At 36.7% G+C, this 15,354-nt stretch overlaps 1 protein-coding gene across 1 annotated transcript in view; it reads left to right on the forward strand.

Annotated features, from left to right (window-relative positions):
- Nucleotides 1-4,871: 4,871 nt before the first annotated feature.
- The window catches only part of LOC127875364 (kinesin light chain-like), a 55,071-nt gene continuing 44,588 nt past the window's right edge, over nucleotides 4,872-15,354 (forward strand). Inside the window, 2 exon segments of the mRNA XM_052420397.1 lie at nucleotides 4,872-5,071; nucleotides 9,033-9,075. Of these exon segments, the coding sequence (XP_052276357.1) occupies nucleotides 9,035-9,075 (41 nt within the window). The 5' untranslated portion in view covers nucleotides 4,872-5,071; nucleotides 9,033-9,034.

Raw genomic sequence — 15,354 nt, forward strand, 5'->3', positions numbered from 1 at the left:
TAGATAGTTAAGATCATAGCAATACATTAAAGATACATTAAATATAACTTATAAGATTAAAAATTGCGCTGCAGTTGCTGATCTTGACCTAGGGCTAAGAGCTGTTATACGAAAAATAAGGTAAAAGTCTGACAATAAATATATGGACACAAAAGTGTGACAGATAAAAAATGTCTTAAGACAACAATTATCCCCTCAAATCAGATTTGCAAGAAACTGATCAGCAGCTACCTCACACAATACAAGCATAATGAGTTATTTCAAATGGTACATAAACGTTATATTAAAAATCTGATGCCGCCATCCGGGAGGAGTTCGACCAGAGAAGCCGCGTCTAGACCCGCCAAGGCCGAAGGAGTCAACCAACAGCACCTCCCCGGTCGTCAATGTTGCCAAAGACTTCCAGGGAACCCGGGGATCTCCACACCCCCGACTCTACAAGAGGGTCGGTGGCCTGGATCATCCCTGACCTTGAATCTCGCCCTTTAATCCTAAGATCAAAGAGGAGGAAATCAACGGCCTATCTGGTTCGGACAAAGCTCCCCGATGGTTCTACCCCGACATGATAAAAAATTACACTGGACAACTGCCATTTATATGTAAACAAACAAAAATTTCATGCACAAAATAATATAACATGCAGAAAAGAGCAACTGAGGGTAAATCTGTCAAAAGCAAATAACAAGAACCATAACACTAGCCATACTAGGTACAACAACAAGAACATCTGCAATCCTCCCCGTCCCACGAGCCTATCAGGCTTCGGAACTGGTTAAGTCCCGTCACATTCCTGAAGTGCTGGGGTAGCGAGTTCCAGAGCCTGTGAGCTGCGGAACGAAAAGACTTGAGAGCATAACTGGTACTTCTTACCCGTGGGATTTCAGCTGTATTAGTGTACCTAAAAGAGTAAGAATTATTTTTAATTTTAATGAGATCATGAAGATATGTTGTTGTCTGTTTATTAATTATCGTGTATGTTTCTATAGCCAGTTGACTTAGCCTTCTTATTTTTAAGCTTGGCAGTTTTGATTTGCTAAGAACCCTTTAAAATCAGACTTATAGTCATTATAAAAAACCTTAGAGCTCTTTTCTGTATGTTTTATATTTTCTTAGTATTTATTTCTCCACAAAAATGCCATGTTAATGGACACAAATTGAAGTTTGAGAAAATAAATAAATAATGTATATTCAGTTTGCCAAGTTTACAAAGATTCCTACCAATACGCTTTAGAACATTTAATTGCCTGGATGCCTTTTTACATAAGTTGGAAATGTGTTTGTCAAAATTTAGTTTAAAATCTATTGTAACCCCTAATAAGAGAACCTCTTCCTCACAGTTTATTTTGTTACCTGACAAGTCAAAAGAGATATTAGCTTTGTGAGTTGTAGACCCTATTGCGATTGCCTGAAATTTATCAGGATTTGCTTGCATTTTATTGTCTGAGAACCATTTTATTAATGATATACTGTCATTTTCTAAGGTAGATTTAATTATATCTAGATTATGATGTCCAAAAGATTATGTATTATCATCAGCATAATTGTACAGATTACTCTCTTGAACAAAATGGAAAATGTCATTGATGAATATATTAAAGAGGACGGGACCTAATAATTGAGCCTTGGGGAACACCTTTATAAATTTCTTGAAAGTCACTTTTAAATTGACCTATTTTAATACATTGTTTTCTTTCCCTCAAATAACTATAGATTAATTGTAAAGATTTTTCAGATACACCATAATACTTTAATTTTAGGGTAAGGAGATCATGAGGCAGACAGTCAAAAGCTTTGGATAGGTCCATTAAAACTGAGGCAACATATTTGTTTTCATCTAACGCCCTTTTCCAGTCTTCGATTACTTTCAGTAAAGTTGTCTGGCAACCATATCCAGGTCTAAATGCAGATACATTAGTATTGAAATTCTGGTCAAAAAATTTTGTTAGTTGAGTTTTTACAGCCCTTTAAAAGATTTTTGATATTGTGGGAAGGATGCTGACCGGGCGATAGTTTCCTTTTTCAACTGTACTATTTTTTGTGTAAAGGTGTTACTTAAGCCATTTTTAATGTATCTGGAAATACTGAGTTTTCAAAGGATTTATTAATTAGGGAGTTCATACTTGTTGATACAGTATCTTTTGAGAGTTTACGTAATTTTGGTGATAAACCATCAGCACCGGTGGCTTTTTTACAATTCAAATGATCAATTTGTTTCTTGACAAAAGAATCCTGTACGGGTTGAAAACTTAATTAAGATTCAATAGTGTTTGTTTTTTTCAAATTTAATTGAGACTATGCTGGGATGGTGTTCATTTACTGATACAGAGTGATTTCCAATATTTTGAGCCACATTAACAAAAAAGACATTGAATATGCTACATACTTCCTGTTGATTAGTTATAATTTTATTATTTTCACATAGTACAGTGTCCGTTTGGTGGAATTAGCTTTATTTGTCAGAAATGGTTTCACTTTTGGCCAGAAATTAGCAGATTTGCACCCCCAAACACAGCGGTCAATAAAATGCTTGTCCATTGATTTCCTCCTAATACTAGTTACCAAATTTCTTTGCTTTCTAAAGTTTTCCCAGTTTTTAGACGTTTTATTTTTTATTGTAGTTATTCAAGAGCATTCTTTTCTTATTAATTGCATTTTTAAGTGTTTTGTTCATGAAAGGAACTGGTTTTTTGTAATATTTTTTCTTCTTTTTTTATAGGGGCGTGTTTGTTTGCATTTTCTACAAAGATTTCATTAAAATCATCATACATTTTATTTACATCATTATGTTTTGTGCTTAGGTTTAAAAGGTTGTCATTTAGGTCTGAATTAAAATCATCAACATTAATGCTTTTAAAACTTCTGTACAAGCTAAATCTATTGTTTGACTTTTGAGTTTCCTGTTTAAATTGGACACCAATTAATGAAATTGTGGCAATCACTCAACCCGCAGTCAAAATTTAAAAAATTATCCAAGAAATTATTATTATTGGTTAATATTACATCAATAAGTGTTTGGTAGGCTTTATTTGAGAAACAAGTTCGTTCCGACACAATATTCACTAAGTCAAAAATATCACATCAGTTGTTAAATGTTAGACATCTATAAGCATATTAAAATTGAGGTCGCCAACGACCATTATATTTTCTTATTTGTAGAAAGCTTTCTCAAGGGTATAATCAAACTTTTCTTGAAACTTCTGATTCGACATAGATGGTGGTTTATATGTACCAAGTATCAGCCATCTACATTCATCAAAATTTACCTCTACAAAGATGGATTCAATTTCGTCAAATTCTAACTGGGGTTTCCTTTCGCCAGCAATATCTGACCTTAAGTACGCTATGAGACCACCACCATTTATATCTCCATCAGCTCTCCACATATGGTATTTGTCAACTGAAATTTGAGAATCAGGAAAAGAGTTATCAATTTTAGTTTCAGCTATAAAAAGAATATCAACTATACTATAAAACTTATTTCTGAGACTGTTTATATTTAGATAAGCGCATGTAAAGCGGCGTGGGTGTTGTTTTTTCACTGTCGTCAGAGGCTCTCACATACAATCTCTGCCATCACAAGAAAGTCCTGACAGATTCGGTGGGATGTAATTTGTTTGTTTAATATTATATTATGAAAGAGGTATCATTTTTTTATATTTTGCAAATAGTGTATATAAGTTTAGGTTCATAATAATAATTAAATTAACAAATGTAAAAATAACAACGGGACAATAATTGTTCTACGTGGCTCGGCTATCATCACGTGGTTGGTTATGAAGGCAGTGATTTGATCCAGCCTTGCCGTTTCCAGTAAAATCTATGCGCGGAGGTTGGACGTCCATTTGGGTCACGGACAAGAAATACACACTTAGCGGGTAGTACCAATGAAAACCCCCAAGACCCTAACACACAAGGGAAAGAAACATAAACCTCAGTTTATTAGTTAATATTCTGTATTGCACGCAAAACTGGTCTCTTGTCACAAAAAGATGGGTTTTAAAACATATTTTTACACTATACTGGGAAACGTTGAAACGCTGCAAGATACCTAATGACACACCAATAACTTCTAAATAAATCATGAATTAACTTTAACCGTGCCTCTGTTGTTTCACTTTATCTGTCTTTGGTCCTGAGTACATTGCTCGTACATTTTAACTAGTGCAATGAGTTGCGAGATATCCATTATTCTCATAGTATCGGCCCTCCTCAATATATCTTGCCTTTGACGAAAACTCCTAAAGAAGTGCTGAACAGTAAATGTTTTTTCCATTTTTAGAAGTTTAAATTTATTTGCTGTTTATTAATGACTATTACGACGATCTTTCTCATGATTTCCGGTCTTCATTTGATAGAAGGTCATGTTTACTCCAGGCCGATAATACGATTACACATAATTGTGTTGGTTTGTTTTTGGTTAATTAGTAGGTTTATCAAATGTTGTTTAAGCCGCTTACCGGGGTATTTGTGAAAAAAAAGAAGAAAATAATTCAAGAAAAACATCAACAAGATATTCGTTTTTCCATTAAGAAATTATGTATAGAAAACGAACATGCGCAAAGTAACAAACCTTAGCAACCAATTAGAAGGGCCGATACTATGAGAAACGTTGTACACGATACTGATTACTACATGGAGCTTAGTCTCGCCATTAATTTGGCAACACATTACCGATTTTAATGCAGTTTTTGTTGTTGTTGTTATGTTCAAGAATATACACTAAACTGTAGATTGCCGTTTTAATGTTTTTCAATCTTTTCACTTAAAATATTTAGATGATTTCATTAAGAGGGCCGATACTAGGAATACACATGTATAGTAAACAAGTTTAGGTCGAGAATATCATAAGTACAGCGTGTAACCTGTCTATTGTTGGGTATATTGAAAGTCTCGTGCATTGATGCGCGATATGACGTGATTTGCCTCCATGTTGAATAAAATGATGGGAGTGCACACAATTTGACAGATAAATCAACGAGTAGAAACCTTTTCGGTATAGCAGTTGATGACATTTTTCGCACAAGCCTTATTCGCTCGGACAAACTCAACTGCCGCTCTGATCTCCGTAGAGGTAATTTTGTATAAAAAAATCACGTATGTTGAAGTCGTAAACATTTCATTTTCAGCCAATGATTGAATGAACTGTCAAAGTGCAGAAGCTGTCACAGATATAGCATGAAGCCTGGTATTTTGCGGTATTAACAGAATCACCATTTGCGTATAAACAACATGTTTAATAAAAAGATGACACTGTGGTAGAATAGACAATCATATTTCACTTCATTCTAAATTTAATTTTTCAGAATGATAAATCGAAAAGTTAAACTGTGATCACAACAAAAGCGAACAACTGTCTTTCATTCTTATTTATCATCATATTGGATATCCCCGCTGTGTTTAGGTAAGATACCACTTAAATTACCTGGCTATCATTTGACACAAAATTCAGGGCATTGGATTCTCTAAATGTTTGTTTGAAAAGCTACATAATTTTCAGGCATGCATCCAACATCCAACTCCAAGTGTTCACTGTGACCTTGATCTTAAATCTAGGAAAAAGTTTTGCACACAATACATTGTCTTGATATGATGATCATATTTGCCAATTAATTTCTAAATCTCATGATCATGGACTAATTTCTTGTTGGACACAAAATTTCCCGTACACAACTACACAAACATGGTAACACGGTGGCCTCCTGCCATTATAATGGCATCTTCAAACAACATCTATTCAATATCTTGGGATTTGATAGAGGTATACTATTGTGCTCAAAGTGTTTGGATATGTAATAAACTTGTACAACTTCATGCAGCTTTTGATTGCACAGATTATTAAATTATTGTTAAGAAATTTGTAAAATATTTTTATGATAAACCTGGTTTAGTTGCTTGGCCATATTTCTTGTTAAAATGCATAAGTGTAACCTTTGACAAAACTTTCTTTTGAAATGAAAATACAGTAGAGACCCGATGGCTCAAACTGGATTGGCACCAAGTTCCGGTTGGCTTGAACTCTCCTCAAAGCGACGATTTTTTATTGCTATATATATATTCTGACATATAAATTTCTGACAGATGGCTCAAATTTGTGAGGGTTGAATTATTGGATGGCTCAAAAAAAATTCACAGTCCCTGTTACAATTTCACTCTATTGGTCGCATAAAGCTGTTAATTGATTAGGAGCACTTGGTTATAGACATGCCATAATTGACTCAATCAGTAACTGATTTAAGTAAATTATAATATTTTATATAAAATCTGGCTTTTTTGTAGATGCAGTATTATTATGGCTAAAATTGCTGCATCACAATATGTACAATGTAAACTGTATGGATCAGAAAACGATGTATCTATACGACAACTCATGAACAAAACACAGACTGACATTATGTCAGTCTTTAAAAAACAAGCAAATACAGATATACAAGTGCTGTTTCATATTTCAGAGATGTTTATATAGTGCTTAAGCATGTTTTGTTTTTTAGTGCTATTTCTTACATGTATCTGTAAATGTGCTATGTAAAAACGTGCTGATATAATGATAATACATTTATTAGTGATTATGCTCAGGGGTTTTTTTTAGAGAAAGGGGAAGACGCTGGACGCTGGGTGACAGGGGAAAAAAGAGTGCGAAAGAGACATATTAGGGGAAAAAATAAAAACTGTTCATTTCAATGTCTATAACTCATTAAAAGAGGCTTGTCTCTGTCCTTTTTGTTCTTAAACACATTTAACACGTATTAAAGTCAAAGTTCTTAATAGATGGGTGTAGATCTTGATAATGGGAAATGTTTTCAACTATATTTCTGTACTGGGGCCGGGGGACGATGTCAATTTTGTGATTTCAATTTCATGATGAATGGGTTGACGATCTTGATCTGCTACAGTATTGGAAGGGAAAGGAGCGGCAGCTGCCGATTGTCTACTTTCACTTTCACAATGTTCGATGTTGATTACCTCAGAATCCTGCTGGGTTATAACGGTTTTCGATGATTCTTTCTTAGAAAATGCCTCGATGCGTTCAGTATCTTCCGAGTCCGAATGTTTTATTTTGTTTGTGTAAGAACGCCAATTGTGAGACATTTTTTTTCTGTTTTCACGTTTATATCTTGGCTTGCACATAGCCCGGATGAAAATTCAACTGGTTTCCGGTAATAAATTGACGAAACACCCTTCTCGCGCAAGACCGGTATCCAGTAAAATAGTCACATGATTATTACGATTAGTTGCCCAGTTTACATGACGTAATTTAAGAGCTATATTTAGAATAACTGGGATTCCCAGATTTTTTGTGTTCGTCTGGAGAGAGAGAGAGAGAGCGAGATCGTTGTACATGGTGCAAATTGGATAATTGTCGAATGCCCAAAGGAAAAATAAACATTTCTTTGAGAGAAAATATTATAATTTAGTGAAAAATGATATTTTTGGTGGGGAAATTGTATTTTGAGGGAAAAAATTCTGGTAGGGGAAGACGCCGAATATCGGCGTCACTTTCTTAGTAAAAAAAACCCCTGATGCTAATTATTATTAATATTGTTTTATTGTATGTTTTAATCACTGGTTAAAAATATATTTAAAATTGTTTTATTTAAATATTAAATATATATTTGGTTCTTGTTATTCAAAAAACAGAAAGTAGTGCAAATTTTAGGCAGTATGAGCACTCTTCAACTGGAGATGTAAATCTATTTAACATTCATGTTAGTAAACATTAAAAAGTATATTTAAAATCGCTTGGCTCGAATTCCAGATGGCTCAAACTTTTGATATCGATCCAAGTGAGTTCAAGCCATCGGGTTTCAACTGTATATTAAATAAAAAACTTATGCCCCCGGATCGATAGATCGGGGGTATATTGTTTTTGTCCTGTCTGTCTGTCTGTCTGAAAGGTCAAGGTCATCCTTCAAGGTCAAAGGTCAAAATTAAAAAAAATTAATTCATTTCTCCATTCAATCTCTTACTTACTTCTCGTGGAGCTGCACATTTTTAGTGGTGAAAGGTCAAGGTCAGCCTTCAAGGTCAAAGGTCAAATATCATTGTATTTTTCTTTCCTATAACTTTAACCTTAGTTAAAGTTCTATCATAACTTTTTTTAAATATTTAACACAGCAACTTCATATTTGGCATGCATGTGTATCTCATGGAGCTGCACATTTTGAGTGGTGAAAGGTCAAGGTCATCCTTCAAGGTCAAAGGTCAAAAAATAAAAAACATAAATTTTCTTAACATTTTTAATATTGAACACAGCAACTTCATATTTGGCATGCATGTGTATCTCGTGGAGCTGCACATTTTGAGTGGTGAAAGGTCAAGGTCATCCTTCAAGGTCAAAGGTAAAAAAAATATATATTCAAAGCGGCGCAGTAGGGGGCATTGTGTTTTTGACAAACACATCAATTGTTTGACAAAGTTTTTGTGCCTCCTGGTTAAATCTGACTTGTTTGCTTTGAAAGGTTATCTGCTTCAAGGTACAGGGTTGCAGTACCACCATGAAAGGTGTTGTACAGTGTTGCATAATGTACTGTGAAATACCACCATGAACATATGTGCATGTTGTATTGTGCAGTACAAATATGTACATATGTGGTGTTGCATGTTGTATTGTGCAGTACCACCATGTGCACATGTGGTATTGCATGTTTTGCTGTGTGACGTACCAGCATATGTACAGATGTGGTGTTGCATGTTGTATTGTAAATTACCAGCATGAATTGTGTGGACGGTGTCCCATGATGAATTGTTCAGTGCAAAAATATTTGGTGTTCAACACCATATATGTTTGTACTGCACAAAACATGACTCAACATTCTTAACTATTGATGGTGGCACACCAAACAACAGTTGTATGGTGTTGCATGTTTGACTGTACCACTGTAGAACTGTGTGTGATGATGTATTTTGCTGTACCACTATATATGGTGTTGTATGGTGTGGCATGTTGGACTGTGCAGTGCAACTATGATTTGTGTTGGCTGATGCTTCCTGTTGTATTGTGCTGTACGACCATCTATGGTGTTGCATGTTTTCAGGTATGGAGAGCCACGGTGAAGTGCCCGGGGTTATGAGTGAGAGGTCAGTTAACCTTGCACATTTCATACTTATTAGTACTTAACCCTTTGCATACTGGGAAATTTGTCGTCTGGTAAAATGCCGTCTGCTGAATTTCTAAAATTAGCATTTCTTCGATTTTTTTCAAAGAATACTATCAGAATAGCAAACAGTTTGGATCCTGAGGAGACGCCACGTTCTGTGGCGTCTCATCTGGATCCAAACTGTTTGCAAAGGCCTTCGAAAGTCGGTTCCAGCTCTGAAAGAGTTAAAGATTATACTGTAACTATTCTTGTAGGCGCTTTGGCTGGACACTTTTTGTTAAAAAATGGGTCCAATTCCTAAAACAAAAGTACTTCCCTTGGATACTGAAATAATATACTGATACTGGCTGTTTATGACCATTTCCAATCCATCCATATCATGAACCCTCACCTTTTCTTGGCTTAAATGTGTACTGTATAACTGTATATTTTAGCAGAAGTTATATTTTATGCAAATTACATTTTTCAATCCAGATAGTTATTTACCACCAGCTGACCAATCACTTTCTATTCTAGGGTTATTATTGTCAGTAACTTAGCTGTATCTGTACTGTATGGGTAAATAATAAATTGTTTCAGTTAGCATAATGCGAGAATGATTTTTTCTGCATATAACAAACTATGTATTATGATGCAAAGAAGTTTCTACAAAGTTATATACTTTAAAAAAAAGAAGTAGTCTAATTGCATTGATGTTTCTTTGCAAAAAGTCGGAATATATGCATATCAAATTGAAGAATCAGATCAATTGGCAAGCGTGGTTGGCTACAACTTGTAGCATTCAGACGGTCATGCGGTAGAGATCAATACTGATGTTTGTAACATTCCTTAGCACATGGGCTTTGGTCTATTGATTTCCAGTGAATCATGCATAGCAGGCAGATTTTCCCTATGTATGGCCCTTTTGAATAAGTGATGATGCGATCTATGTATATCTATGTATAAATAGAATGCTTATATACATGATGCTTATGTATTGCTTTTTCCGGTTTATGCATTCAACAATGTGATGATAACAACAAGATACCAACAATTGCACTATTTACATGGAAAGGCTTAAGCAGCATGCAACATGAAAATTATGTATAAAAAGTCAGCAAAATAGGACAATTGACATAAACGCAATTTTAAGTGGATACATTCAACTTCTTTTATAGTTGGTCACTTCTGTTTATTTTTATAAAAAATTAATCTAAAAATCACCTGATACTAACCCAACTTTTACAGGTGCCAGAAGGCATATAGCAATTTGCGTGTCCATTTTTTCATTCGTTTGTTCCTCTGTGCGGAAGAGGTTCACCATCAATGACATGTTTTGTCCAACAATCAGACCTCCTACAAAGCTTTGATACTTGCATGATGTGTATGATGTCTTTGAAGCTGTCAACACACCAATATCACCTGCACTCATTTTGACCTTGACTGTTAATGTAGAATGTGAAAAGTGCCCATACTGGCCATTCAGGAAAAAATAACAGTAAAAACCCTGAAATTGGGAAGATTGGCATCGTAAAACCCAGCGATTTTCCTCCTTCTTTATAAAGTACCGGTAAACAGCACTTTCCCAATTACGAAAAAAATACAAATTTCCCAATTGCTGTCCTTAAATTCCCAATTAAAGGTATAAAAACAAAAAAAAAAACATTTTTTTTTTTTTTTTTTTTTTTTTAAGCAACATTTAGTTAGTTTCCCTTTGCAGCTCTATAGCTTGAACCTAGGTTTATATAATATTGACAGCTTGAAAACACTTGGTTATCAATTTTAAAGTATTTGGGAGCAAAAAATCAAATACACCAATTTCCCAATTTGAGGTTTTCACGACTCGATTTTTCCCAATTTTGAGGTTTTCACGACTCGATTTTTCCCAATTGGACCGGTACGGGTACTTTTCCCAATTGGACAAGGAAAATCGCTGAAACCTTCAAACGGGAATTTTTACTCTTTTTAATATTTTTCACATAACCATTTAAATATTATTATCCCCACGCTTTTTGAAAAGCGTGGGGATATTGTTGTTATCTCCGCCGTCTGTCTGTCAGTCCGTCCTGGCCACTATCTCCTCCTACACTATTAGCACTAGAACCTTGAAACTTACACACATGGTAGCTATGAGCATATGTGCGACCCTGCACTGTTTGAAATTTTGATCTGACCCCTGGGTCAAAAGTTATGGGGATTTGGGTGGGGCCTGGTCAGAGATTTTCACTCATTTTTTTAGGTTATTTTGCATTAACTTCTTCATTTCTGCACCGATTCACTTCAAAATGATACTGAACATCTCTTATGACAATACGGTCAATCTCAACTATGCCCATTACCAACCCTGGGGCGCCCCACCCACATAGGTCACACCCACCCAATGTTGCCTTTTACTATGATTTTTTCATTTCTACACCGATTCACTTCTAATTGATACTGAACTTCTCTTATGACAATACGGTCCATCTCAACTATGCATGGCCCCATTACCAACCCTGGGGCGCCCCGCCCACATAGGCCACACCAAACCAAAATTGCCTTTTACTATTACTTCTTCATTTCTACACCGATTCATTTCTAATTGATACTGAACTTCTCTTATGACAATACGGTCAATCTCATCTATGCATGTCCCCATTACCAACCCCGGTGCGCCCCTGGGTCAAACATGCGGCGTGGGGATACGTGTCGGCCTCAGCCGCGCCATTTCTTGTTTCACATGTCTTTTGCATACAAAATTAAGTTTCAGTGCTCATTTTGGACCGACTCTTCATCGAAGGAATGCATATTGTTACTGAACTTGGAAATAGCCTATTAGATTGAACATGATGGTTTATTATACCCCCACAAACGAAGTTTAGGGGGGTATATAGGAGTGAGCTTGTCTGTCTGTTGGTCAGTCGGTCGGTCTGTCCGTATTAAGTGTACGCTCTCTAATTATCCCCACGCTTTTTGAAAAGCGTGGGGATATTGTGGTTATCTCCGCCGTCTGTCTGTCCTGGCCCATATCTCCTACTACACTATAAGCAGTAGAACCTTGAAACTTACAAACATGGTAGCTATGAGCATATGTGCGACCCTGCACTATTTTGAATTTTGATCTGACCCCTGGGTCAAGAGTTATGGGGGTTAGGGCGGGGCCAGGTCAGAGATTTTCACTCATTTTTATGCCCCCAGTATGGTGCATTGGCCATAACTTTTGCAATATTTAAGATAGCAACTTGATATTTGGCATGCATGTGTATCTCATGGAGCTGCACATTTTTAGTGGTGAAAGGTCAAGATCATCCGTCAAGTTCAAAGGTAAAAAAAAACAAATCTAAGGGAAGTAATAAGCTTTAAAGGGAGGTAAGTAATGAACCTGCCAAATGATATAAAAAATAAATAAATCAAAGTGGCGCAGGAGTGGGCATTGTGTGCGCCCTTCCCTAAATACCATATACACTAATACCTCAAACTCAGCCCCCCTCTTCTCTCATCAAGTACATGATCTTTAAAAACTAGTCTGGCCCTTACAACACCACAGTGATACAGACACCCAACTCTGCAAGAAGAAAGAATGGATCTCGAAAATTGTCTCTGTCCCCAATGAAATAGTCATCTCGGTCCAAATTACACACACACAGTCCCTTTCTACTATCGTCAAGTAAACGATCTTTCAAAAAAACTAGTCTGACCCTCACAACACAATACAACCAATACCCATAAAAGCAACAGGGAGAGCCCACATCACTATACAAAGGCAGCACATTTATATTTGAACCAATACTAACACCATGTACTAACATGTCCTCCGCGAGGGACGTTAAACAGGGGTGCAGTGTATCGGTGCTATACACCGGGCACTTAAAAGAACCAGGGGCGCCTCTGGAATCGGGGCGTTTCCTGTATCCTGCTCCAACCCCCACTAACAACTCTCTCGGGGCGGAGAGCATAACAACCACACATAAATATAGGAAAAATAATAACAAAGCCTTAAACAACCACACCAGGATCTTCACATCATAATAACAAGTATAAATAAAAACATAAATCATATGCTATATAAATGATATCTTTTCACCATCTCCCACTATGTAATCTAGGTATAATCATAAAATAAATATAAATTTAATACAGCCCAGCCTGATACAAGGACTGGACGTTTGGGACTCTGGGTGTGGCTTTGGGAAACTCCTTGGTCGGTTCTTGGCTGATATGTTGTCGCGCGCAGCAAGAGGGTAGAGATGAGGGTGCTTGTCTCAGGAGGCTCCAGCGGTTGGGGGCTCGTGGCGGGGCTGTATGCGGGCGCAGGGGGGGGGGGGTTGGGGGGGCGTGGCTCGGGCTCGCTCGGCGTGGGTGCGCTTGCGTGGGGGCGGGATGTTCTGCGCCCTGGGAACTGAAATGAGATACAGCCTACCACGATTGACCGACGGACGTAAAACACCCGACAAACTCCTCCTCTTCCGCTCCAGACAAAGGCTCAGCCACCACATAACACAAACTTTACATATCCATCCACATATTAACAACACAGGACCAAGAATACACCCATGCAACACTCACAAACACATCACTCACATACAAAACACGCCACATGATCCACACCACACCATCAGCAAAAGATACAGGGCACATTAAGGTCTCATTGGCCAAGGTGCACTGAACTATTCAAACAAAAATATTAAAATAAAATTATTATTATTTGGCAAACACCCGGGCAACCGGAGTAAATTTGACCTACTTTGGCTCAAAATCAATCTTTTTCCCCTGAAAGGTCACAGGGGCAGGTCCAACTAAAATGACTCCATGAAGGGGCGTGGGACCTGTAAATAAACTCAGAACAACAACAACAACAAGTGGGCATTGTGTTTCTGACAAACTCAAAGGTAAAAAAAAACAAATCCAAGGGAAGTAATAAGCTTTAAAGGGAGGTAAGTAATGAACCTGCCAAATGATATATATTTTTTTAATAATTCAAAGCGGCGCATGAGATGGCATAGTGTTTCTGACAAACACATCTCTTGTTATATGTTATTTTACATTAACTTCTTCATTTCTACACCGATTCTCTTCCAATTGATACTGAACATCTCTTATGACAATACGGTCAATCTAAAGTATGCATGGTCCCATTACCAATCCTGAGGTGCCCCCTGGGTCAAACATGCGGCGTGGGGATACGCGTCGGCCTCTGCTGCGCTATTTCTAGTTCAAGTTGTTTTCATCCGATCTTCACCAAACTGGTCAGATGTTGTATCTAGATGATGTCTAGGTCAAGTTCGAATATGGGTCATGCTGGGTCAAAAACTAGGTCATGGGGTCACTTAGTGTGTTTTAAACATTCAGCATGTTGTCTGCTGTTTTTTGTCAGCATGTTGTCCGCTGTTTTTTGTCAGCATGTTGTCCGCTGTTTTTTGTGAAGACAACATGCACAATATTCTGTGTCAATGCGGCATGTGGGGTATTCGTCACATCTGTGACAAAGCTCTAGTTTAACCAGATTTAATGGAGGAAGATGCTTGTAATTTCACCAAAGTAATCACCTTATTGTTCACTTGCTGATAACACAATTTAAGAATGAAATTTACACAGCTTTCCATTTTATATATATTTTTATCCCTGGCCGAAGGGGGAGGGATATAGAATTGGCGTTGTCTCTCCATCTGTGTGTCACAAAACTTTTCAGGACTCTATCAGAAACTATATAAAATATCAACATGAAACTTCATGGATGTGTTGATATCAGTTAAGAGCAGTGCCAAGCTTGAGAACCATAACCCTTCTCTTTCTTATATTAGTGTTATTGCCCTTTGATTTTGTATGATGTAACTTTTCAGGGCTTTATCTCAGATCAGTACAAGATTTCAACATGACTGTGACATTTCATGGATGTGTTGAAATCAATGGGGAGAAGTGTCATTGTACCAGAACCATAATCCTACACTTTCTTGAATAAGAGTTTTTGCCCTTTTTTGGTATGATGTAACATTTCAGGGTTTTCTCTCAGATACCATTCAAGACTAGAATTTCATGGGTGTATCGATATTGAAAAGTGCCATGCATAAGAGCCATAACCCTCTACCTCCACTTTCTTAAATAAGACTTATTTCCCTTTGATGATTTTGTATGATTAACTTTTCAGTGCTATATCTCAGATATGATATAATGTTACAACATGGAACTTAATGGGTGTGTAGAAATCAATGGGAAGAAGAGCCATGCACAAGAACCATAACCATGAACTTTCTTATACAAGAGTTATTTCCCTTTGTTGTTTTTGGATGATGTAATTTTTCAG

Source organism: Dreissena polymorpha, chromosome 3 (genome assembly GCF_020536995.1).
Source record: "Dreissena polymorpha isolate Duluth1 chromosome 3, UMN_Dpol_1.0, whole genome shotgun sequence".
In the NCBI taxonomy this organism is placed as follows: domain Eukaryota; kingdom Metazoa; phylum Mollusca; class Bivalvia; order Myida; family Dreissenidae; genus Dreissena; species Dreissena polymorpha.